The sequence below is a fragment of the Hetaerina americana genome, unplaced genomic scaffold (assembly GCF_022747635.1).
Source record: "Hetaerina americana unplaced genomic scaffold, ioHetAmer1.1.p SCAF_11, whole genome shotgun sequence".
NCBI lineage: Eukaryota > Metazoa > Arthropoda > Insecta > Odonata > Calopterygidae > Hetaerina > Hetaerina americana.
Genome location: NW_027286181.1, coordinates 27,156,484 through 27,184,212, shown reverse-complemented (window position 1 = coordinate 27,184,212; position 27,729 = coordinate 27,156,484). Strand labels below are relative to the sequence as shown.

The 27,729-nt window shown below is 36.8% G+C and overlaps 1 protein-coding gene across 2 annotated transcripts; it reads right to left on the bottom strand.

Moving 5' to 3' along the window:
• Nucleotides 1-27,354, bottom strand: LOC139700980 (caspase-1-like). 2 transcript variants are annotated; one of them, XM_071599509.1, is made up of 7 exons: nucleotides 27,191-27,354; nucleotides 19,496-19,641; nucleotides 12,861-13,276; nucleotides 10,179-10,444; nucleotides 7,854-8,032; nucleotides 6,951-7,074; nucleotides 1-2,221 (listed from the first exon to the last, which is right to left on the bottom strand). In XM_071599509.1, exons 2-7 carry the CDS (start codon nucleotides 19,589-19,591, stop codon nucleotides 1,944-1,946), a joined length of 1,359 nt encoding a protein of 452 aa, XP_071455610.1. In that variant the 5' UTR covers nucleotides 19,592-19,641; nucleotides 27,191-27,354; the 3' UTR covers nucleotides 1-1,943. The 2 variants fall into 2 exon arrangements, with proteins under 2 accessions (XP_071455610.1, XP_071455611.1); XM_071599510.1 differs by lacking the exon at nucleotides 19,496-19,641.
• Nucleotides 27,355-27,729: the final 375 nt, after the last annotated feature.

Below are 27,729 nucleotides of genomic sequence, written 5' to 3'. Positions count from 1 at the left end.
TGATTTTTTAATGAGTATAATGTAAAGTATATGAAAATACAGATCACGGGTAACAATAAACAGCATTATGCTTCCAAACCCACATTTTCAAACCCTTTGCATATTCATCGGCAGATACCACTACCTGCATTTCATAAGTAGCACTTCAGACTACAATTGAAGTATTGCTTCTAATTGAGGAGACACAGCCAATGGACGCAAATATGCGTCAATTACCCCTTACGTCCAAAATTTTGCCTTCAACTTTCTCCATAAATATAGCACTTTTTTTTTGACAGCAAAAATATTTCACTCAAAATGTGGCAGTATTGAGGCAAGCACAAAGGTGCTTGGAGATCAGAAAAAAATTGCACTTTTGATCACACTACCGACTACACAGTGGAAAATGTGAAAAAATTTCCATTATTTTTACCATTCGTGGCTTCATTACACAGTGATTAATGTAAAACTCTTATTACAAAATGGCAATACCATTTGATCATATGCTCCTTTGAGGCACATAAAAATCTACCAATAATGAGCAATGGTAAAGTGCGCTCACACTGGAAACAGCAAAACAGACACTACCTTGATACTGCACATATATCATGGTGCAGGGATAACATTCTAGGTTACACCAAGAAAAAATACAGTTACAACATCATTACTATTATTTTGTTCTGACATATTGCAGAAAACAATGGGCTCACAGATGACCATAACCACAGTGGTCACTCCTGTAAATAAACGTGGGATTTCCGATAAAATTTGTACCATTTCTCAAGAAAATACATATCAAATAAAAACATAAATACAATGAAATGGCTTAGACTTCAGTAACAAAAGTAGAGGCAGTGGTGTTAGTGACACAGATACCAACCACATCCCAAAAAAAATGGGTTGTCAGCTCATATAGAATTTAAGCAGTAAACTTTTAGGAGGGCACCATCAAATAGATAATTAATATTGCATTACTGATTTTTAATTGATAGGGAATACAAATTAGCTGATGATGAGAAATAAGATGAAGGCATTTACTCAAGTTCCTTTAAATAAAGGGGACCTTCGAAGACAACACTTGAAGAACTTGCAAACAATTAAACATGTTTCAATCAATATTTCTGCAATCAACTTTTGGGTCCTTTTGTGAGATAGCTACAGAGACAGTTTCTGATGAGGGCACTTAAGTTAAGAAATGAGATGCTATGCAATTTTGGATGAAGGCACACTTTCCTGATTGGCCGTCAATGAAAGGGGATTCAGATGGTGGTAAGGAACCACAGAGGAGGAATCATGTCTCAAATATTTAGTAAGTCTACTTTCTGATGTAATTAATGGCACAGCCTTTGATATGACTTTAAACACTATCCCCTGTGACTCCTGCAACTTTCAACCCTGAACATAAAAAGCTGCAAACTTCATCCTCTTCCTCTCTCACCTGTTTCCATCACTGAACCACAAAATGAGACCATTACGCAAGGCCACAGACCAAAGAGCTCAAATTTCAGCCTCCAGGAGGTTGATTCTACGCTAACTGAAATATACAACAGTGAATCTTATAAATTAGAGTCCCTAGAGATCTCTCAAAAACCTGCTTATGCTCATTGTATTTTAAACACTAAAAACAGTAAGAATTTCTTGCTTGCTTGCATTTCCTTCATGGCAAAAAAATCAAAGGAAACCAAAACTATCACTCCATTTACATAGTGCACAAAAATCTAATGCAAAACTAAAATGGATACATTAACGACTTAATATGGCATACAAGCAACATAAAAATAAAATTTTTTTTCCGGAATGCAGATATGTTCTCAGATGATTCTTTCATAATAAGCGCAAAACAGGTATAGGAATACGACAACATTACAAACTAAATGAGCTTTTTCACTAGGTTGGCAAAGATATGTACACAGGCAAATTTACAACATAATAACAAAAGAATGGCACATCATTCACATAATCCATCAACAATTATCCTTGTTGCTGATTTTTCTTTGTTCAGTCTTTTTGGGTTTAAAATACAAACATCTCGTGAGCATGCACACAAATGAAGGTATTTGCTTCCTCTCATCGAAGGCAGGGTCCTTCTCATTGAAGGACTGATATTGAAAAGCAACTCGGGCATGCACCTTCACCAGGATTTGAAGGAATTCCTTTCCTTTCGGTGCCAGGTTGCACAGTTCTTCACACAGGCTGCGAATGAACCACGTTCCGTTTTCTGGATTTCTCCAAGAGTAGTATCCTTTAGAATATGGAAAAAAAATTTTTTTCAAGGATAATTAAACAAACCATGCTGCTTAATTAAGAAATTATTTAACAACCTACAGTCTCACAATCAATATTTACAGTGAAATGAACAATTTCAAAGAATAAGCAGTATTGCTTTTGTTCCATGCTTTTCTTCAAATACATACTTCACACAAGTTAGGTGGAGATGCATCTCTTCAATTCTGAGCAAAAAATCAGGTTAGGTTTCTTTGAGATTTTTAAGTTTCACATATGCAAACAGGCCAATGAGTCAGATATTCATTGCAGCTCTTTTAGTGTTTTCCATGAAAGAAACATGTAAATGCATTGATGACCCCAAATGCCAAATAGAAGTGGAAATAGGCCTTAACAGAATAAGACACATCATATCTAGGGAATTCCGAAGAAACTGTGGGAGATGCCGCAACAGTAACTTTTAATGGAGTCATCCACTAATGTGCATTTCAATGCAACAATTTCAGTGCGTAAACGTACAAGGCGAATGATATTTACACACTGAAATTGTTGCATTGAAATGCACATTAGCAGATGACTCTTTTAAAAGTTACCGTAACGACATGTCCCGCAGTTTCTTTGGAAATTTGTCAAGGTATAAACACCTTGAGTGTTTAAAAGTTAGCTTTAACCTCATGGACTGTGGTGCGTTGCGCACGACTACGAATGCCTGTGACATTGTATGTACGGTATTTTATCACAACATCTTGTTCCTTTAAAAGCCCACAAAATTTCTGAGTTTAAGGTGACGCCTTGATAGCTTAACTGGCTAAAGCAATCGACCAGACATTGAGGGATCCGGTTTCAAATCCTGGTCAAGGCAAATGATTTTTACAGACTGAAATTGTTGCATTGATATCTGGGGAACTTGCAATTAAATAAAAATGTTTGTAATACAGTTAAATCCCATTTTTGCATTCTTGGAATTTAAGCTATCTTGCAATTTACAACATTTTTTTCATGACCCGTACTATTTCCTATTTTCCAAATGCATGTGGAATTCCATATTTACAAAATTTCATTTTCAGTATTCCCGCATCACTGTGCTGGATTAAAAATTTCACAGTTCTACTCATGTACATAAGCCTTTATAAAAAACATTTTTCTATTTATTTCAATAGAACATATTTTTTAATTACAACAGTACTGAAAAAACAGTGACAAAAATTGGTGCAAGTTCCTTTTGCAGGCCTTCGGCCTCGCTCTTCCAGTCCTGCAGTTTGCCTTTTACTTCCACATAACATTGACAATAAAATCTGGAGTATGAGATAAGATTCAGGAAAAGACTTATTGCAAATTTTAACTCAATGCGAAATGAAGAACACTCTATGGTTATCATACATCACAGCTACACAAAAATACTTTTGAACATTTTAAAACAGCTAAGCTAGTTTTGCTAAAAACAGCTATGTATGCTAAAATGTGAATTTTTTAAAAAACTATTTCAATAAATAAGGTTCCTGATAGCTGTGAAGTGTGTGGCATGTATTTTCTGTACTCAAGCTAAACATTTTTGCACTCACGTACATGCATAAATACAAACACCTTTATGCAGAGTTTACGGTAAACCTCATTGTTTTGATCCTGGTTAATTCACAATGTGGGATAATTAGAGGACAAGTCACTAGCCTAAATCGTTGAATTATCTTCAGTATGTATAAATTGAACTACTACCCCATCCAATAAATACATGAACTGAAGCCTTAAAAACTTTATTTTGCAAAATTTAGTCTACATCGATTGTGTCCCCTTTCAAAGTACTCTCCATTCCTTGCTATGCACTCATTCCATCTTCTTTTCCACTTTTTAAAGCACCATTGGAAGTGCTCGGCAATTAGGTTTTTTAGTTTTCTCGCCGCTTCTTGCTTTATTGTGTCCACATCTTCCCCGTGATTTCCCCTCATCACATTTTTGCATTTTGGGAATAGGAAAAAGTTGCAGGGGGCGAGATTTGCCTAATAAGGAGGATGATCAAGGATGGTGATTGAATTTTTTGCCAGAAACTGGCAAACAATCAATGCTGAATGTGCACAATTTTTGCAAACATTTTTTTAAACCCAAATGTTTGGTTAAAATAGGGTGCACTGTTGATTTTCCAAAAATTCAGTTCATCAGCTATCATTTGCACAGTTTTTCAGCGATCAGTAAGGACAAGGGACCACACACAATCAATGTTGTCGTCAACACAGATGGTTGAAGGTCGTCCCGGCCTCGCATCATCCGTGGCATCTTGTTGGTCATATTTAAAATGCTTAATCCAACTTGAAAAAACAGATTTTTTCTTGATTCTTTCCTCCAATAAACCAATCTTTGGGTTGATTAGTGTGTTTTTTTAAGTTTAAATTATGAGGAAATAAAATGACTTTGACCCAAACGCAACAAAGTGTGAAAAATGCAAGAGCTGACAATGGACAACTGGGATCATTTGCACTGTCTTGATGCAACATATGAGATCAAGGCAATTAAATAACTGGACTGGTGTTACAAAACATTTTATTGATCCCCAATTACACTAAAAAGATTATCACTTTCAAAGTACATATTCTCCTCGCTGATCGCTAAAATGCCCCACACCAATTTTTTCTCATAAAAAAAACCACTCATCATGCCTTTGAATTTTGATTTGCTCATTTTTGCCGTGGCGTGTTTGGGCTCTTCCAATGCATTGATTGCCGCTTTGTTTAAGGATCACAGTTGAAAAACCTCAAGTCATCACAAGTAATCTTTCTTTCTAACCATTCTGGATCATTATCAATATTGTTTAAAAGGTCAGCACAAATGTTTATTCTTGATTCCTTTCGCTTTAGAATGCAAAGTTATGGCACCATTTTTGCGCAAAATTTGTGCATTTTGAATGATTCATGCTAATTCTGATGCATAGTTTGTTAATTCATGAGATTTCAGCAAGAGCTCAGTTCGCAATCAATTTACTAATACTTTGGATGTCATTGTCCATTTTTGATGTTGAGGGTCAGAGAGGGTGTGGATTGTTTTTGGTCATTATTTCTCTCACATATCATTAAATCGTTGCAGTATTTTCAAACTACCATTTCAGAACCAAATTTTGAATGCACTTAGGTTTTTAAAATCAAATTTTACTGCCTATTCAGGCCATCTTACCATGATTTGTGCTAGTTGAACTTCAACTACATAAAATATCTGTCTTACTTGAAGAAGAACCATTGACAAATTCCCTGCTTTTCTTCGATGGTAAAATGATGGAATATAATATTACTATGAATGGTTAAATTCAGTACATAAATATTTATAGAGGATTAAAATTTGGAAGGAGCTATTCCTTCATTTTACAATACAACAGCTGATGGGATGAACTTCTATGACTTCGATGTAACAGTTTTTGATCTATAAGTTTTCCTTTTCTTTACATTGCTTTTTATGATTACCATCATTAATTTTTAAACATATAAGGTTCAGGTTTAACTTTGTGGAATTCCTTCAATATGAGGGTAAAAGAGAAACTTTACACTTCCACAATAAAGATTTAACATTTCACGACCATGGTTTCGGTGCTGCGCACCATCATCAGGTAATATACATCAACATTTTTTCAACTTATATAGACTGGCTCCAAGAGGGGGGTAAGGGAGAGAAGAGGGGGTAAGTTGAGTTTAGGTGCAGCAACCTATTAGTTAACTTGTGTATTTATTCAAATTTTGTGTAAAGATTAATTTGATTGTGTAAATATGGAATTACCTATTATCCACTTACAAAAATAACTCTGTCAACATTAATCTCCCAGTGGAATTTTTTTAAGAATTCATCTTCCTCTTAATGCAAACTTCCTGGCAGATTGATGCAGTAGCATCCTAAACAAATTTATTTAATGAAATATTTAACGAAAATGAAATATACAAACTCTTTTTTGCTCCGCATATACTTGTCTGCACAATATGGATTCCGGTGACGTGATATGTAAACAAGTAGTAATGAAAGATTTCATTGGCTCGTGAAGCACTTCCCACGAGAACTTTTCATCTTCCATAAACTTCTTTGAGTCTAGACTTTTTTACCTTCTGGTCGGCAGAAGTTATCTAGCCCAGTTACAGACTTGCATCTGGAGATATCTAGAGAAGAAAACTTTTCAATGTTTCTCCATGAGAGAAAAGTTACAAACTTGATCCCCTGATGCATTACATGTTTCCTTACAATGGATTACTTATTATTACATGGAAAACTCATTATGCTAGCACTGACATCTGGTGATGACTCCGAGAACCTTTCACACTACTTACGTACAATAAATTATCAATAGACTACCATCAATGGCTACTGGTCGGCATTGGCTTTTTAATACATATGATGGTTTTGGAAACACAGTACGGTAAAATGGTCATCAGTTATGTACTGTAACATTTTACAATACTAATATTTTATTCCATTAATAATGTCTTATCCCTGAATCAGAAGTTGACACACTTGGACAATAATTTATTAGCTATTTAAATAAGTTATTTAACGGAAAAACCGGCCGATTCAATTTCTGAATGTAATATTTTTAAAAAAACATTTAATAGTCGAGTCATGATTTGATTCATTTGAAAAAATATCACTTCACAACTCCTTTTCATCACAATAATGCATCCTTTCAAAATCTAAAATAATTAATAGTTTCATGCACGTTTTTTTGAGAAAAACTTGTTCATAGCAGGTCTTCATACATCATACTTCTGACTAGAAAATTGACTTACCGTCAACTGTGCTGTAAGATATTAAAAAATCTGCAATGTTTGGAATTTTATAGCTGTTAACCCCAGAATCTGTTTCTGTTCTCCTTAATGTAATGCCTGCATCAAGTTTCTGACCACGGCATGCCTACAATGTAAGAATATGAAATTAACATGCTTAAAATATCATAATATATTTAGTATTACAACATATTTAGTATGTGAAAATAATAGAGAGGAATTTCCATGTGATTGCTCACTAAATAAACATCAACCACAAAGAATCTGTTACTGTTTGAATACTTATTGATTCCATTTGCAGCACTGCAACTGCTATTGTTTATGTTGCTGCTGCAATGCCATCTTATGGCCATCTCAGCTAATTGTGCCCAAATACTTAGTTTGTCTACTGTATATAAGCAGCTCAAGCTACCATAATTTTAAATTGAATCATCAATCAAATGCAACAATTTATGATTAAAAGAAGATCATATGTAGATCATAAAAAATTCTCTGCAGTGGAATGAGAACTGACAAAGAAGAATAGTCTTTTATTAATACTGTATTTCTCAAACAATAAGACTGGTTTTATATTAATTATCTGAAGGCAATGTCTTATCATCCAGAGGCCCCTGATTAGGTATTTATTAATACCTAATTATCATGCATTATTAATTTGAGGTACCCTCAACAAAAATAATAGTTATTGATTGTTAATAATACTTTATTGCTATTTTATACTTCAATACATCAGTCCGTGTAGCTACAGACAAAATAAATGCACCAACTTCCTTAAACTCATAACTAGAGCATATTTTTTGGGTGAAGTTTACATCAAGAGCATCCTGAACAATCATGCTCAGGCTTGCTTTTGAGGAAACAAATTACCAATAAACTCAATGATTAAACAAAAATTTGAAAAATTACCTGAATGAAAAATAATTTGGGTTTCCCAGCCAAAGTAGGACAGAGATCAGCAGCAAATGGGGTCCAAAGTTTTTCAACTGAATACATGCAGTCCTTGGAGTGAAGATAACCATGATGCTCTCCATGGGTTAAGACAGCAACAACAAAACAATCTGAATGTGAATGGTCCATTCCTGCAACTGGGATAAAACAAACATCAAATTAAATTTGTTTTTCAGATTTCTACCAGCCTCATACTTGACCAAGTGTTTTTATGAGCATTCCAAAAGAAGTACTCCAGTTTCAAAAAGCTGAAACACAATTGGGATAAGTGTATATGTTGGTGAGGAGACTACTTTGAAGGGGACCCTGACCAATAATTTGTTCATGAAGCATTTTTTTGTAACAAATAAATTTTGAGAACTTTTTGATAAGATATTGTAAATCTCAAGAGAAACCAAAAACATTTTGATAATAAACCCAGAATGTACAAAAAATTACATAAAAATCCATGGAAAACTCACAGATCTGGCACATAGTTCCTCTTATTTTTGATAAAATAGAGACAAGAAAAGAAAGGGGAAGGGAACAAATTTGTACTAAAATAATAAAATTAAAAAATCTTAACACCAGCATTAAGTGCAGACAGTACGACTTAATACTTTTTATTTGCCCAGTTGTGCTTAAATCTTTCAGTTCATTTCAACATTAACAGAGAGCAATTCTTATTATTGTTATTCTACCAGTTAATGTAACTTTTGCATGGACACAATTCATACAATAGTAGAACAATACAATTGTATGTCTCCCATTCCATGAATCTACTCCAACTTTCTCAAATACATTCATTAATTCCACCCAATTCACTCTGTATTGCTACATTCATTTTCTATCGCTTATCCATGAAATAAGCTAATACATCTTCTCAGTATTCTTTATTCCTCTCTATTTAGAACTTCATGACTACAATGGCATCCTACTTGCCTTTCTGATCCAAGCTGATCATTCTCATGGGATGTATCCACAGTCATCATTTTCTCTACTCTCCATCCTCTTATAGACAATTCTCAGAAGCAGTTAAACTGAGTGAAAAATCATACTTATTCTTGAATAGCCTCACACATTGTTGGAATAGGCACTAACACTGATCCGACAAAATCTTCCAGCCAAATGCCTCCCTCATAAATGCTAAGAATTTGCCCAAAAAACTCTTCCTCTCACATTTTCCTAAATAATAAATAGGTCCGTGGGAATGCTGCCTACCCCCATGGCCTTATTTAATTTCAAATCCCTTAATGCCCTTCCTAATTTGCCATGGAATAAACCTAGACCTAAGACATCCAAATCTACATCATATCTCTTTCTATTATAACCTTGCTGGCTTAATTTTTTTTTATCATACAGTTCTTTTATGTATTCCATCCATCTATCTAGGACCTTTTCTGATTCAAATAACATTTTTCCTAAAATCTTGATTGAATCTTGGAAAAAAACGTCAGGAATTGAGGAAAAATGATTCATGGATTTTGCACCATGATAATGCACCTGCTCACTAATTGTTGTTTGGGAGAGATTTCTGTCCAAAAACAACTCCACAATCATGCCTCAGCCATCATATTCATCGGATTTGACCCCCTGAGACTTTTTCCTGTTCCCAAAACTGAAGAGACCTATGAAAGGATGGAGATTTGTAATGATCGAGGAGATAAAAGACTGCATCACTGGAAGAGCTCAAGTCTACACCAAAAAGTGCTTATCAGAATTGCTTTGAGGATTGGAAAAAGCTTTGGCACAAGTGTATTATAAAACTGAAGAGACCTATGAAAGGATGGAGATTTGTAATGATCGAGGAGATAAAAGACTGCATCACTGGAAGAGCTTAAGTCTACACCAAAAAGTGCTTATCAGAATTGCTTCGAGGATTGGAAAAAGCATTGGCACAAGTGTATTATGCCTAGGGGGGATTACTTTGAAGAGGAAAGCTTGAATATTGAAGACTAAATAATTATTTTTTCATAAAAATATAAAGTCACCTTACTTTTTGAACACACCTCCTATATTTCAGTTCACTCATTTCTGCCATGAGTGAGTCGTCCATTGCATGTTAGGGTTGGTAAGTAAAACTATGTAAAATTTAGTTACCATTTTGAATGACTCATTTTGCTTCCATTTCCTAAGGCTTTTCCTTCAATAAATTTTTTTTCTATCGTCCCCCTCAAAAGTGCAAAAGAGGGGCTTCACTATACATGCAATGTCTTACAATTGAAAACATGATATGGTCAGTAATTTTGCAATCCAGCATCTGGCTTAAGATTAAAACAATTACTTTCCCAACAAAAAACTTACATTTTTCAATTAAGTTCAATATTTCTTGATAACATAAGTTGTTACAAATCAAGGGTTCAAATCCTAATGCTTCTGCTGTTGCTTTTAACTCGTCCACATCCACATTGGACCCTGGACGGTCCATATTTGGAAAATCAAACTTATCGTGATTCAGAATTAGGAAGAAACCTCTTCTGTCATGGTTCATGTTGTATTCCTCCGCATCAAGGTCGGCAACCATGACAGCAGTGTCGACAACTTTGGCTGGGGTACTATCTTTCTCAATACTGTAGATGAAAAAGAGTAAAATTACTCAAGGAAAGAGAGGGATAAATGATTTAATATCATCTATATTTACGTCTGACAAGATATTGAACAGTTTTTCAATACGAAGGTTGCTATTTATATTTCGAGCCTAATAATGAAAAGACAGTAATTTATGGTTGAAAATGGCTTTATCGTTTTTCCAAATATTCTCCATGATATTCAAAATACACTTTTGATATGCGTTTGAACCAATTTGGGTAACACTTTTTCCATTCCGATTGAGGTACCTCCAAAACATGCATCAACGGCTTCTTCAGGCACCGTAAAACGTTGGCCACCATATATTTTTTCTTGATAAATGGGAATAAAAATAAGTCATTTGGCAAAATTTGTTGTCTCAGGCGTAACTTTGTGGAATTTGCATAACATATTGAAATGTAATGAAATAATTGACTTTGCAATTCCACACACTTTATTTAAAAACACGACCCAGGTTTCGACGCTGAACGTCATCATCAGGTGGTCCTCATAGAAGCACGCTGGCTATATATACCTTCTGATCATAGGAGGGTGGGGGGGTTGGTCAGAGAGGGAGGTTGGAGGGGTAAAAAGGTTACAATGTAGCTGGGAAGAAAAGAGAATTACTAAATCAAATTTCTAAAATCATATTCTTAATCAAAAATGTAATTCTCTTTTCTTTCAATTATTTCATTACATTTCAACAAGTCATTTGGTACTAAATCTGAGCTGTACGGAGGATGACTCATCCATTCGATATTTTGGCCAGTCAAATAGTAGTTGTTTCAGCCGATCTGTGAGAGCTTGCATTGTCATGATGAAGAATGATCCTTAGTCGCTGCTTCTTTTTCCTTATTTCACCAAGCACCTCTGGCATACAAATGCTCGTGTACCATTCAGAATTCACGGTGCTACTTTACTCTAACGGTACGGCTGCCACATGTCCAGTTTTTCTGAAGAAACAGGCGATCATTTGCTTCGATGTACTTCATGCACGAATCACTTTTGTTGGATTTGGCTCATCTTGGAAGACCCATACAGTGGATTGCTGTTTTGTTTCAGGCTCATACGCATGGATCCAAGATTCGTCACCTGTATAATTGTTATACACAGCTTTTGATGCACTGCGATTGTGTTTCTTGAGCATTTCTTGGCACCAATTGACAAGAGCATCTTTTTGAGCTTTTGCAAAATTATGCAGGATCCAACGCGAACAAATTTCTTTCACAGCTAAATGTTCATACAATATATTATTGATACTTGTCATACTAATCCCAAAGGATACCTCAAGCTCACGATTTGTCACAAGACCATCTTCCTTTATTAGTTATTGCACAGCAATGTTTTCTGGCACAACAACTGATTTTGGACGACATTCACGACTTTCGTCGCTGAGTGAACGCCAGCCATAATGGAATTCATTATACCAGCGTTTCACAGCGGCAAAGGATGGGGCTTCATCGCCAAAAGCGGAAGTAAGTTGATTGATGCACTGCTGTCTTGATAATCCACGTCGAAAGTCGTAAAAAATCATCGCACCAAAGTGCTCACGCTTTAACTCCCATTTTTTCGCAGAGACAAAACTTTCGAGTGACCGTAAACAACACAATTTATGACCAAAGACGAAATATTCTTGAGAAAGTCAGCGTTTAAAGGGTCAAACTTTCAGATGGCACCTAAAGCACTTAGTGTTGTCAAGGCTCAAGATATAAATAGCAACCCTCTTACCTACCAACTTCTTTCCATTTCTCAAAAGCCTTAGCACATATTAAATTCAAAGCACAGCTAGAAAAGGAGCCCATTCCTCAAAACTATACATCAAAAAACAACCCTTATAGAATTATTCTTAAATGTAGCACAATTATGTCAAATATTGAAGTGAGTTGGAATAAAGAGAAGCTTTAAAGTCGCAGAAATTTTAACGTAGGGAAAATGCACCCGTACAGGTTCTACACAATTAATAGAATAGGAGAGAGGTATCATGAGTATATATTAGCATACAATATCAGTCATCAGCTAACCAAAAAAATTTTGGGAATTAAATGTAAAGAACACCCTTTGAATCTAAATTTATTTCGACACAACAAAATTTGACCTTATCAGAAGTTCATGTCATAATAGTTTTTTATTACCTTTGAAGACACATGCTTAAGGGTGTAGGCAAGCATTTATTTTAATATGCATCATACTACTTATTGCCATTAATAACTTTCCGTCAACAAACGAAAAACACTTCTAAACATTAATGATAAATTTGAGAACTTGGATACACTCTTATTGCAAGAGAACAAGAAGGAATATCAATAGCAACTAAATGAATGGGATACATGTTAAAGAATCCATAGGATGTTCAGTCTATAGACAGAACTGCTTCAATTTGTGATTTTTAATAGTTAATAGGTTTCTGGTAATTGGTACCTGAGATCCATTTTTTCCTCAGCTTGTTGTGGCTCAGTAGGCCTCGCATCAGGAACAGTATTGACCACCGTCTTTTCCATAGTTGAAGGGAGAACACCTTCGTATGCAAAGAATGACTGGGATTTTTTTATGCCATCACCATTTTCTAAAAATGGTGAGCCAATATATTTTGGAGACTCAGGCAATGATTCACTGCATGATGAGCTACGGCGTCTACCAAAGCTATCGATGACATCTGCTACTCTTCCTTTAGTAGGAGTCCTCAATGGAACTATATTTCCTGTGGAATTGCGATTTAAGCTTCTTCTCTCGGCTAACAGTGATGGATATGTGGGCGTTGGTGGAGGAGTGGCTGGTATGTCCACCGCAGCTGAATTCAATTTACTCTTCTCTTCATCCATTATACTTGAAGTCAACTACAAAGAAAAAATATTATGACTTTAGAGTAAAATGATTATATGCATGACATACAAAGATGAGGCTAGTTATTTTTTATGTCAATCACAAGGGTTCTATACAATTAGTTAAGTTCAACAGTGTAAATAAACTAACCTCTCCTTATTTTCTCATTAGGAAATTGATGTGGATTTATTTGAAATGCCACGTAACGTTATGCATGGCCAATTTATAAACACACAATATCATTACTATACTATTAGTATTCCAGTGGTTAAGGTAGGCTTTGGAATGGACACAGCATAAATGACGGTGCAATGACACATTTCCCAGTGACTGTTAACAAAATACAACTGACATCCAATGCTAAAATAAACCCTTCTTCAGCTCCTCATACTTCCTTCCTCACTTCATTCTGTCTAACATGCCCATTCTTTGCCAATCCCTTCCTTGTTGGCTTATTGTTCTCCCATTCATCAGTCTTCAACATACGAGGGTCATCCGGAAAGTAGTACCCGTTCGTGAAATAAAGACACAAAAGTAAATATTAACAAACATAAAAAATTTTATTTGAAAGAGGATACTTTAAACTACTTCTCAACATAATCTCCAAGCAAATTAAGGCATTTGTCATAACGTGTGACAAGTTTCTGTATTCCTGCTGCATAGTCCTTCGCCGCCAGCTCATTGAGATACGCGAGGGACCCATCTTGCACAAATTTTTGCATAATGCAGATGGTGTTTAACAATTTCATGAACAATTGTTCGAGAAACATTGGGAAAATGCTCACAGATGTCATCAATTGTGACGCGCCGATCGTTCCTCACGAATTCGTCAACTGAGCTCACCAGTTGGTCTGTAATGACAGACGGTCTCCCCGAACGCTCATCGTCGTGTGTGTTCCCCCTCCCCATGTTGAAGTTGCGACACCACCGCCGAACAGACGACTCGTCCATTACATTGTCTCCATACACCTCCTTTAATTGGCGATGAATATCACATGGGCGAACGTTTCTTGCATTGAGGAATTTAATCACTGCCCTCACTTCACAACTGGCGGCGTTCTCAATTTTTTTAAACATTGTAAACAATCACAGAAACAACACAGGCAATGCTAGCGTCACGCAACTTGGCTCAGAGAAGGCAGACAAGCCACTGAAGCTATCTGACCTCGTCCAGCGGCTACTCGCGTCGTCAGCACTTCATGCGGCACGAACGGGTACTACTTTCCGGATGACCCTCGTATATCACCAATCAATACGTTCTGTATCCATCTTTCCTGCCTCTTTTGAATTTCTCCCAACAATCTCCCCTCCTGTTCTGCCATGCCTAGCACTTCCTCCTTTTGTTTTCCTTTCTCTCTATTTCACCTTTTCACTAATATATTTATCAACTTAACATGCACTGAGTCCTAAACACAACATACTAAACAAGGAAAAAAACCAAAGCATTAAGTTATTCATATATTTTGTGGTTTGCCTTCACATTATTTCTTAAAAAATGATTTATTTACTTCAGGAAAACCAATCTAAATAAATCTCAAAATTCAAAGACCTGCAACAGATCCTTAAACAAAGTCATCCAATGATGATGACCATTGAAATGGAGAAATTTCACAGTTTATTCTCAATATTCCAATGCCAATAAAAATATATTCAAGAGATTCAGGCAAGATGTAATGGAAGTTCATCATTATGAGAAAAACAAAATTTGCACTTTTCCACAGATTTATTTGTAACGTACAACATGTTTCAGTTCATCAAACCATCGTCTTGTACCTGAAGATGGTTCCATGAACTGCAACACATTGTACGTTACAAAGTGCAAATTTTGTTTTTCTCATAATGCCAATAAAAATACTGCACTCATTATTCTTGTCTACTTAGGATTTCACCCATCAATCATATATCCTCCCCCACCATGCCTAATACTTCTTTGTATTTCCCTTTCCAACCATTTTCCCTGAGACTCATGAGATGGCGACAGTCTTGTCAACTTTACCTTCTTCCTAACACTTCTCATGCACCGGAGCAATCAGAGACATGTACAAGTAGTCGATAAGTGTTCTATTCCTCCCATCTCCTGCAAAGCATTTATTATTTCTCCCCAATTTACTCTATTGAATCCCATCTCAAAATTCATGAAACAAACACGCACATCCTAGTTGTACTCTCTATCCCTTTTTATGAATACAGTTACAACATCAAATGCATCTTACCCCTTCCTAAACAAATCACTTGTTCTCCTCTCTATCTTTTTCTTGATGATAATAAGTCCCACCTTAGCTGGGGCAAAATCAAACATTGCTCCATGGTCCTAACGTATATGAGGGCACTGATTTGCTCTCCTTCATTCCTGATTATGCACTCATTTTCTTGTACAGAACATTCATTTTAACCTTCGCCGGACAATTCTCCAAATCCTTGAAGAGTCTTCCACCATACTTCTTTTAACTTAATAGTTTCCCACATCAGTAAATTATTTATTTCTTCGTATGTCCTTTTATCTACTTCGGTGCTTACATTCTTTAATTTCTTTCTTTAATCTATCTACCAAATCAACTCATCTGCGATCAGTGGTTTCCTTGTCCTTTCCCTATTTACTATTTCTTAGCAATGTCTGGTATTCCTTTATTGAAGTGTCCCCATCTATCTTCTGCTTTATATCCCTCCCTGCCCTCACTCATTTTCCCACTGCCTCCTGATATTCTTATTTTCAACCCTTTTTTCAGTGCTTTTATATTCCATTCCCTCATGCATATTCCTGTTTATACCTCTTGAAACTTATGCCACTTCATTGTCCCTCAATACTGACTTGAATCCACTTCTTCTCCTAGTAGAATATGCAAATTAATTACTCTATCCCAACCATAACATAGACTGAGACATAGACTCTATCCCCATGCATTTTCCTCATATACCTACATCTTTGTGGTGCTTGAAATGAAGTGTTTGTTATGATTAACCTATTTCTTCTGCAGAGATCTAATGCTTTTTCTTCATGGTCATTCCTTGTTCCTAAACCAAAGCCTCTAACCTGATTCCCATGTTTCCCTTCACCCACTCTTGCATTCCAATCTTCTGTCACCATTAAATCTTTCCTCCTATGGATACATGCAAATATTCCCCAATTAATCATATATTATTTCTCACTGTGGTTACTTCTTCCACCTTTTACCTAAACTAATAATAAGCTATCACTCACCTGTTCTATGTTTATTGTGCTTTCTCCTCCCTTTTGGTTCAATACTCCTGCCAATCCTTACTGACTTTCTCCCCCTCCACTGTATAGTTATCTATTTTTATTGCTCTAATAATCCCCGCTATCATTCCATCTAACCTTGCACTAAAATATTTATGTTTCCTCTCTCCATCTCCCACTTCACATAATTTAATTTTCCTGTTCTAAACATCTTCCAAACATCCCATGACCCAATTCCTACTGGTTCAGTCTTCCTCATCTCTGTCGCCATTGCTGCTGTCAATTCCACAGTGCAAGAATTTTGTGTGATAATGAACATGAAAATCTTGCATCTCCTACTTTACGGCACAACACAAGGCATAATTGGCTGAGTCAGCACTCAATCTTATACAAGTAGATAACCACCCTACACAGACTATCTTTCGTCTGGCTCCTATCCATCAACTTATCTGGCATGAGTGACCTAACCAGGAGCAATCATCATTATTTCCATTAGAACAATTCTCGGGATAATAAAAATACAGCCCTTCTACCACACCAAAGTTGTAGCCCATGGGGAGAGCCAAGTATTATCACTAAATAAGTATTGATGTACATTTCTGATCTCTTGTATACTACACCAAAATTTCACATATATTACTTCCCTGAAACTAGGTCAAAACTAACCCCTCAAAACTTCCAATAATTTTTCAAATTTGAATTAACACAGTCAACAGCACAGCTGAATACCATAGTAGTAGTTTTGAGGAGAGGCGACCGACAGCTGAGGTAATTTGCGCCATAGGGGATGGGCAGAATAGGATGAAGGGTGGAGAGAAACCTGGTGTCGGCATTAGCCTACTCTTTATGAAAGGCACCAAGGGGTCCACAGCTTGACGTCCCATCTGACGGACGGCGTACTCACTCAAAGTGCCCTCCACCAAGCACCTCAAGTAGGGATCGAGATACCACTGAATAATATTCAACACCACCGGGATTTGAACCCGGGCCCTCTGGGTGGGAAGCCAGTACGATGGCCACCTCACCATCTTGATCCCCTTGAAAAACTATTGCTTATCCAAGTCAACAAAAAAGTTAAAGATGCAAGAAAAAACAGAACTCAACAAATAACTTATTTTGTTTGGTACCTGTAATGCTGCTTGCACAAAATATCAGTGTTTCCCATGCAATGATATAATTCCTACATCCTTTCATTCCTCCAAGTATAATTTACCACATATTATTAACCCTCTCCTAAGATAAACAATACATGCCACATTATGGAATTATCACTTACAACAAGCTGGATAGTGATCATTACTCACCAGATTCAATATAAGTGCACTCAACCATCTTTTGGGGTTGAATAGATCATCCAGGTTATATTCATGATTACTTCATGAATGTACATTATCCATAACATATACTTTCTACCTAATATAATAAAAATATGGGTAGATTGGAGGATTAGGAAACTTGTCCGAAACTTTCACATGTCTCAGACCACTAAGGTACAAATGGCAGATGGAGAGTTGGGATGGGCAATGTTAGAAAGAGGAGTTAGGCAGGGTTGTCCATTATCACCTGTGCTTTTAAACATAAATGTGGAGGAAATAATAGGAGGTATGGAAAAAACTGGAGATAGGAATGAAAGTCGGATGGCAATTAATAAAATTGGTTAGGTTTACAGATGATGAAGCTTTAATTAGCCAGTCTGTCAAAGGAATGCAAGCATTGCCGAGCAGAAGGCAAAGTCAGTGAGATAGGTAAGGGATGGGAGTAAATGTAAACAAAACAAAGGTAATGTGGTTGAGATACATATTAAAATAGGACATCATAAAATAGAGCAGGTTGGCAAAATAGAACAGTTTACCTCTCTCAGAAGTGATTTGGACCAATATAGTCAGAGTAGTAGGGACATTGCAGTAGCCAAAGAATTGCATTAGGCAAAGAAGCTTTCACAAGGAGGGAATTAATGATAGGGGCTTTGAGTAAGGGTGCTATGAAAGGATTTGTCAAAGCTATGATATGGATAACCTATGACATGGATAAGCTATGATATAACCTTATATGACAGAGAAACATGCGTCATTGAAGCAGGATGAAAAAGGTGACATGGACTGAAAGGAAAGCAAAAGAGGAAATGTGAGTCATGGTGGCAGAGGAGAGACGATTTTTGGAAGAAATGCAAAGGAAAGTTGGATGCAGGGCATCTTGATGGGCAATGGGATGTTGAAGATTTGCGATAGAGGTTAGAAGGCAAATGAGGAAGGGATAGGAATAGGATAGGCATATCAGAAAAAATGAAGGCAGCCGAGAAGTATGCAGAATTGAAGAGAGGTTTATTGCAGTGTTGTCTGTCAGGTTGTTTTTTGTTAGGAGAGGCAAGTAAATATATCATGGTCCTATTGTATATAATGTGTCCATCCAAAACCTACTTCAACCAGTAAAATACCAACTTAACATATTTATGTAATGGAATGCTGAAGACTGTAATTGGGGGAAAGTGAGGTTGGAGAGGGGAAAATAACAGGCATTTTGAGTAGAATTAAGGGATATTGAAGGTTAAAGGTGCTATAGAATGAATAATTACCATATGTAGTATGGGGTTCAAGATCATTTTTGTCACTTTAGCTACGGCTACATTAGGGGGTAGTAACAAGGCTCATCAAACCCTACCATGAGTCGGTAGACTACTGCTACTAATAATAATCTCTAGCACTGGGACATTTTTGGTCAGAGTTCTCTCTTGGGAGGAAGTTTGGAGTTATAATACCGCATGATCTCTTCATCTAAAGATTTTTGGTTTATTGGAATTGGACCTGAAGCCTTCAATATTCAAATCCTTAATTTACCATTTTCAGACAAGGCCTACACTATTAGCCAGCTTTCTTGACCATACAATCTAAGAAAAGTGACAAAGAATTAGACCAAACAAAGTATTTCTGGTTGGAATAATTGATATTTCTATGCTGAACAAAAGGTCCTAAGAAATTTTGAGAATCTATACCAATACTCACTACTTAGGTCAATCAAGCAATAATTAATACGAACTCACTGCCTTAACTAGTTCCAAATGCTCTTCCTGGATGGCTGGGAGTGATGATAGGACTTCTTCGAAGGCATCCTCACCATCATTCATTAGTGAAGACATTTAGGACACCTGCCCTGAAGCAATGCACAGTGGGTGAATCACTGTCCACCCTATAGTCACAAAATTAGGAACTGATATTACGATGCGGCCAAATTATTTTTACTCTCTATCATACACAAATTTTTTTGCCACATTTGTTCAACTCCAAATCAGCAGTCTAATCTTATTTTCCCTTCCTAGCACACACATCATGACACATGCTGGGCACAGCCTGTACAATTTGAAGTAAGATTACCAGTGCTACTTTAAGATTACCAGCGCTACTACGTAAGATTACTAATGCTTCTGTTATACAATGGGCAGACTACCCTAATACGTACTTAGATAATATATGGAGTGAGAGTATGTCATTATTTCCCAGCTTTTATCTTATCTGCTATTGATTATAAATGGTACCCCACCATTTTAGGTAGGTTTTGGATGGAGACACAGACTAACCACAAAAAAATTCAAAGTTTCACCCAATGTGTGAATTTATGATACCTTACACAACAATAAACCCTTCAATTCCGAATACATTCTGCCTCCCTCCATCTTACCCAATGTGCCTACAACATTCCTCTCCTTACCTCTCTTGCCAAATGCTCTCTTCTCTATCACAGTCTTCAACATTCCATCGTCAATCAAAATGGTCTGCACTCACTTTTCTTGCCTCCTCGCATCTAGTAGAAGTAATTATTATGAGAGGAAATAGTCAAATGTGGCCATTTGTGCCATCAGGGCTAGATGGGTAATTTAGTATACCTAGGATTTTTTCCAAAAGGAGGAAAGATGGATGGACACTGGCATTAGCCTACTATTAACTAAAGAACTCACCCCATATACTTCAGCTCTGAGAGTGACCACCATTAAAAGATTTTTGGATAAGAGGAAGTTTGAATAAGGCATGATGAAGAGCAATTGGTCAGTTGGTGACATTTATTATTTACGTCACTGAGGATATAAATAAGAAGATATAAGCATACTTTTTTTTCGACTAAGTACATGCTTTAAGCCATCAGATGTTCAATAGCCAAGATGACTGATGATATTTACAACTGATATTATTGATAATAGTGACTTACTTCATTAGATGATATTCAATCAAAACTGTTAAAACCCAGAGTTAAATTGCTGCACTCAAAAGCAATCCTGTAATTTTTATGCAGACCCAATATCTGAGACAACGGTATGCATGACCAACAAAAGAAGACAATATTTTGTGAGAACACCACATCTACGCCAGAAGATGGATTCGGTTTGGGTTCAAGATTACCGTAGTGTATAGTGCCAGGGCACAATTTGCCCTAACTTGGCAGGTTACTGCTTCAATATTAAAAATAGATGTGAAGATTAACTACGCCAAATGCTAAGGAAAAGTCAAAGAGTAAACCGCAGCCATTTGAATATGGCACTCCAATACATGACACATAGGGTTGTGAACTTTAATTAGGTAATTAAACGTAGACCAGCCATTCGAGAAACCAAGTTTTCATTGATTAACAGACAGCCAAATGCAGTTTATCAAGAGCAATACTCTCTAAAACTTTACCAAGAAATGGCAGAATCACAATGGGTCTACAATTACATAAAATCATGCCTATCACAATTTTTTTATACATGAATGACGAAGGTAGTTTCAAAAAGACAGGGAAGACAGTACACTCATGAGATCCATCAAAAAGTATAAATAATATACAAAAAATCTGCATAATGAAAAGAGAAACTTTGTAATTCCACATAGATTTATTCGACGGACGACCTAGGTTTCGACGTGGCACGTCATCATCAGGTACATTTTGTAAAGAAGACAGAGAATATATAGTCACACAAATTGGGGGGGTGGGTTGGGGGGGGGGAAGGCGAGAAGAGAGACAACTCCCCGGTCTGAGGTGAGGGTTAGGGGGTGGAAGAGGGGAAAAAACCCAGGGGGGGGGGTGTTGGCCCGGAGGTGGTTAAGGGGGTTGAGAGCAAGGGGCTAGAAGAAAGGAAAGGATTAGGAACTCCGTAAACTCAGGAAGGGGGGAGGTGCCCCTTCACCACCTCCCCCCTTCCTGAGTTTACGGAGTTCCTAATCCTTTCCTTTCTTCTAGCCCCTTGCTCTCAACCCCCTTAACCACCTCCGGGCCAACACCCCCCCCCCTGGGTTTTTTCCCCTCTTCCACCCCCTAACCCTCACCTCAGACCGGGGAGTTGTCTCTCTTCTCGCCTTCCCCCCCCCCAACCCACCCCCCCAATTTGTGTGACTATATATTCTCTGTCTTCTTTACAAAATGTACCTGATGATGACGTGCCACGTCGAAACCTAGGTCGTCCGTCGAATAAATCTATGTGGAATTACAAAGTTTCTCTTTTCATTATGTTAAGTCGATTCCATGAAGTCACGCCTGAGACAACGAAAAATCTGCATGACATTTCAAAGTATGCAAAGCAGATACATTAACAGACCTCGAACTTTACATCAAGAGATTTCAATTTTGACATACTATCGTTTATAGATATAAATTGAGTAGCTTCACGTGTGATGTGGTGGAAGTCGAACATAATGAATAACTGATCATAGCACTTTTCCACTTGATATATCAGGTGAAAAAGTGCTACGATAAGTTATTCATTGACAAATGTTCATGATGTCAATATATAAGGAAACTAAAATCATACTGTCAGATTTACAATTTCTTTACTATAAAAATGTGACTGGCAAAAAGATTATAAATATCATGGAATTATTGCAATTTATTACATTTCAACATGTTTTTTAGTGCTATGTAAATTATTAACATGACACCAGATGTGAATTGAGTTAGTAAAAATGTTCTTCTAGCCCATGTTTATGTGATCTGAATGACAAGTTATTGTAAATTTTTATTGTTCCAACGTATTTAAAAGAACTTTATTTAGTCATCCATATTACCTGTAATATCATAGAATACATAATACAGATTCTTTAACTTTAGACAGCACTTAAATTCAGGACTACACAATTTAGGACAATACTATTCTTAACATATATTACTGGGGCATAAAGGTGTATTGTTTCACATAAAACATAAAAGAATGTTTTAAACACAAAATTAAAGTCAAAACCCCACAATAACAGTGTCCAATTAATTGCAACAAAAAATCAATAATTACAGTTTTATAAAGCCATTTATTATGATATAATATACATAACCTACTTCAATATCTTTGCTGAGTTTCAACTTCCGACCAATAGATGATTACGGGAGGAGATTACGAGAGATTACAAGATTAGGGGAGATTATGTATACTTACCCCAAGCAAGAATGACAGAAAAATCAACGAAAGAGATTCAAGGTACAAGAGGGCACCTCGTATGATTTCAGTTATGAATGAGGTGAAAAGTACACTGAACCAAGTACGATTCGAGGGGCAAGGATAATCAGATAGACAAAAATATGTTCGGTTGTTAATGGAGACATTTAAATCACTACAGTTCAGGACATCTCCAATTGCAATTAAGTCACCACCACCTCTTAAGCCAGCCATACACAGATTGAGACAGAGCCAGTTTCAACTTATCTTAGTATTTAGACCTTGTATGCTTTGATAATACATTCAAAGAAGATTAATCACTGATAATTTTTTGAGTTATCATGGTCAACAATCTTAGGTACTTAATTAATATCTTAATACATCAGGGATAAGAATAACTAGCTCCTAGGGGATCAAGATGGTGCAGTGGCTTATGTACAGGCTTCCCACCATGAGGGCCCTGGTTCGAACCCTGGAGGTGGCAGATTTTTTCCAGTGGTATCCCGATCCCTACTTGAGGTGCTTTGTGGAGACCACTTTGAGTGAATACGACGTCTGTGGGATAGGACATTAAACTGCAGACCCCTTGGAGCCTTTCGACATGAGTAGGCTAATGCCGCCACTGGGTTTCTCTCTGCCCTTCCCTTCCTTTCCTATCTGTCCCTAATGGTGCAAATAACCTTGGCTGTCGGTCGCCTCCCCTAAAACTGCTGTGAAGAGCTCTGAGGAGAGGGAGGGGCAATTTGTGAGGAAGCATGGGGGAAGGAAGATCTCATATGATATAGACATATTGAGACGCATGTTAAAGAATTTTGTAAGGTGATACCTTAAGGTGAAACCAGACATTTAGTATGATCGTTCCCGAAGATTCAGAGGAATATCAGTCCACGACCACTTTATGATTGGGCCCAATTTATGAACAGCATAATAATTCAGTTTCCCACGAACTGATTCACATTCAGATCTGAAGATATTTAGTGAGATGAGGGGTAATATCTGATTCAAGAGGATGAAAGAGGGAAGACACAAAGAACATGGAATAAAGTAGCAATAACTGAGATGAAAAACTAATTCAAGGAGGCAGTGGAAAAATGTATGATTGAGAAGAGGGAGATGGGTAGAGAAGAAATATGTGAACACCTTCAGGAAATGGATATCAAAAGCCACAATCAAAACAAAAGGAGCAATTAACAAGAAAAGGACATGGAATCCTTGGGTTATAGTTTGAATGAGTATTATGAGAGGTGAGCTAAGGCACTGGAAGAATATAAACACAAGAATTAGATAGAAGGAAGTATAAAGAAATAATAAACTGAGGTGACAAATTAATTAGGCGAAAGAACTGTGGGGGAAGATGAAGTACAAGGATATGGACAGTTTCCAGAGGCATGGGTGAAATGGGTGGACTGCACAGGAAAGTGAAAGTACTATCGCAAAGTAAGAGGGAAAATCTAATCACACCAACCAAGACAAGGTATGACAGTTATTAATCCACCAAGGAAATGTTTAAAAAGGATGAAAATAATGCATAGAGCATTTATATATTAAAGATTTTAGGCTATAAAATTTAGACATAGGAAAAGTAGATGACAGCTATGATGATGGCTTAGGTTCAGGCATACTGAGAGACTGATTGAGGGAAGAGATATTAAAGGAAATGAAATAAGGCCATGGAGACATAAATAAACATGACAAAAAATACTCGTAGACCCTGTGACAAAGGTTAAATGGATGAAAAGGAAGATAAAGAAAGAAGTCCTACGCATTTTGGGGAAAAGGAGAGGGTTTACTGGGAGAAATCAAAGGAGGTAGGAAAAGTGGATGCATAACAATTTGATAGGAGATGGAATATTGAAAACTGTGATAGATGGGAGGATATTGTACAAGCAAGGTAGGATGAGGAAAAGGATTAGGCTCAATTTGAGAGAGGTGGAATGTATGTGGAATTGAAGAAAGGGTTACCGTAGTTTGGGATGTCCGTTTATGCCTTCTTAGACATGGCTTAGAACTGAAGAAATGATCAGGCAATGTCAATCCAAATTCCAACTTACATGGTAGACTACCACACATGCAATTACTAAATGGCCTCTCATGGAGATGCAACTCTAGTGGAATTAAACCAATTTTTCTGCAAGAAAAGAGTCTATATGATATGTACTGCACCATTATGGAGATCACTCCAGACATCTGCTAGTCATAAATGGCATCATGGCTGCGATAGCCAAAAGTTGGTGACAACTTGTGTGATGCTAAGATTAATTTGAATATTTGGGCACTGGATCAGAAATTCATTACCACAATATGAGTACCTACTAGAAACTTCTACTAGTCGGCTGTCAAGACCATGGACTCTAACAATGAGCAAAATTAACTGGCAAGTTTTGCAACATGCTATTTTGCTAAATTTACCAAGCAATAATGAATTTCAAGATCCAAAAAAATTATGACGAGCTGATTATGTTATGGAGCAATATTTCACTGAATATTTGTATCTAATTTTCCTCCATTTTTCAAATAATAACAGTACGCAGCGATAAAGTTGCAGATTGTCATTTGATATGGAATATCTTTAAAAACTTGACGCATTTATGGTTTAAATTTGAGGTGCGGTGAAATGTACGGTATGCCTAAAATTGCTGTCATACGTGTGTGAACATGTAGTGATACACTTATGCTCGCAGGGAACTGAAAAACAGCGGACAAAATCTCTGTCGCACACAATGAAATGGTTCGATTGATCCCGTAGCATTCCATTAGGAGTATTTACCACTCATTTTTTAGAGCCTGTAACAAGTTGATAAACATCAGCCGCATAAACTCCCTGAATGTATTTATTTTCCAAACTTTTTTAACTGACGATAAAGACAAATGACGACCACAGAGCAATGCATTAGTCTAAGCTATTTCAGCAATGCCGTAATATCATGGGTAGAGAAGCCCGACACACATTCAGCATCAGAAGGTGCCATCGAAGAATTTTACGGAATAGCTACTGATACTATTTCACGTATCCGATGTCCTAATGGCATTCTTAACCAAATCGCACCAGGCGCCACTGACAGGGGAAAACCCCTTGGAATGATAACTGTTACCATTCAGCACCTCATTGTTGACAGATCCAAGAGTTCACCATTCCGTGTAAATGCCTGATGTGAAACTCGTCTCTTTAGAGATCCAAATTCATTCTTAAGATAAAGGATGACTAATTTAAGCTTAGCAATGATTGCATAGTCAGTGGAATCGTTTATGGTCACCTTTCGGAATTTTACGGTCAGAACAATAACACTCCAGGGCTTCGCGCGTTTTAAATATTTTATGCAAGGTTTTACTTATACTGGCACTCTTTTTTTGGATGCCAAGCTCACAATTATGGCGTATAACGTCTGAATTTAGCATTGACAGGCACGATCCGCCATCTTGGGGGAAAAGAGTCATAACGTTTTACATACTATTTACATGCAACACGTCAAACGGAGGTAAAAATCCTCAGCAGAAGTATGAAAGCGGGATTAATTGATATTAGAACGTATACACATCGAGTATACTAAGTTAATGTAAAGGTGAAATATAGGAGATAGTAATAATTATGGGGTTAAAAGGATACTTTGTGTCGTGTTATTCGGGGCTTGGGAATATAGTAGTGTAATAACAGGGTACATCACAAACCAACCCTAACCCGGTGGACTAATCCTAATAATACTGCTGATTGAATCAATGACCAGGGCGAAGAGATTACATAGCCGCTAGTCGGGGAGTTTCATTATCATGACGAAATCCAGTAGTCTCATGAAACGACTTGGATTCAACAGAACGTAGCAGGCAACGATTGAAATTAATGAGTTGTTCTTAACAAGTAGCTACATCAGACGATAGGCAATTCATTCACGGACAGAAATTGTACAATTGGCCAGGCACAAACTATCTTGACATAGGATGACATTTCGTTCGAAACGTCTCATTATTCTAAATCTGGATATTAATATTTATGTCAACTAAATTTTTTTAAACGCGATAAAAATTACGCGTATTTTAAATATAAAAGCAGCTGTAACCTCAGAGGTATCTTTGCGTACGAAATTTCAGGGGAATAACAAGTACTTTGAACCTAAGCTAAAAAAAGACATATTTTGAAATAGTAAACAACAGCCCGAACATCGCAATCGAAAGGATTCACCAAAACCCTAAAACGCAAAAACGTCCGTATTATAATTTTAAGGCTCTCCATAGTCATAATTCACAGAGTTAAACATGATTTTATGTACATAATGAACATAACGTGATATCATAAATTGTTGTTTAGAAAGGGGAAACTAAAAAATCAACAAAGCTCAACCCGCCACTCACCTGATTCACACCTTCTGCCATCCTGATGTGTTGAGTCATACTGGCAATCACCTTCCACTCACTTTCAATCCTTATCTTTATCTACCTAAGATGCGCAGAAAATGTACATTCACATCTGAAGAAGGATGTTTGATAACCGGACCAAACTTGTAAGCAACACATGAGTTGAGACAGCCGAGAAATAGTCGTACAACGATATTCCGCAAGCTTCATGCTCTCACATCCTATGACACTCGGCGCTTTCCAATCAAAATGGAGTTATTTTTACGCGGTAAATTCGTTTATAGTTGTGTTTCAAACGCATGGCGAATCGATTCAGAGACACTTGAATAAGCAGCTGATTTATGACTGTCATAAATACCGTCAGAATTCTCACTAATTCCTGCAAATACATTTTTCTACGCTTTCATTATTTCCCTTCGTGAATTCACTATTTTATAGCTCCGTATTGACTGGTAGTTGACTTGGCGGTTACAATACTATTCATGCAGGCAGCCATGTAGGGATTTCTATACGATTTTCACCTTTGAATAAATTTT

Coding starts and splice junctions, on each gene's coding strand:
- LOC139700980 (XM_071599509.1), bottom strand. CDS start 19,591: ATGTCTTCACTAATGAATGATGGTGAGGATGCCTTCGAAGAAGTCCTA. Junction 10,445..12,860: donor GAGGAAAAAATGGATCTCAG/GTACCAATTACC, acceptor TTTCATCTACAG/TATTGAGAAAGATAGTACCC. Junction 8,033..10,178: donor ATTGAACTTAATTGAAAAAT/GTAAGTTTTTTG, acceptor GTTTTATCCCAG/TTGCAGGAATGGACCATTCA.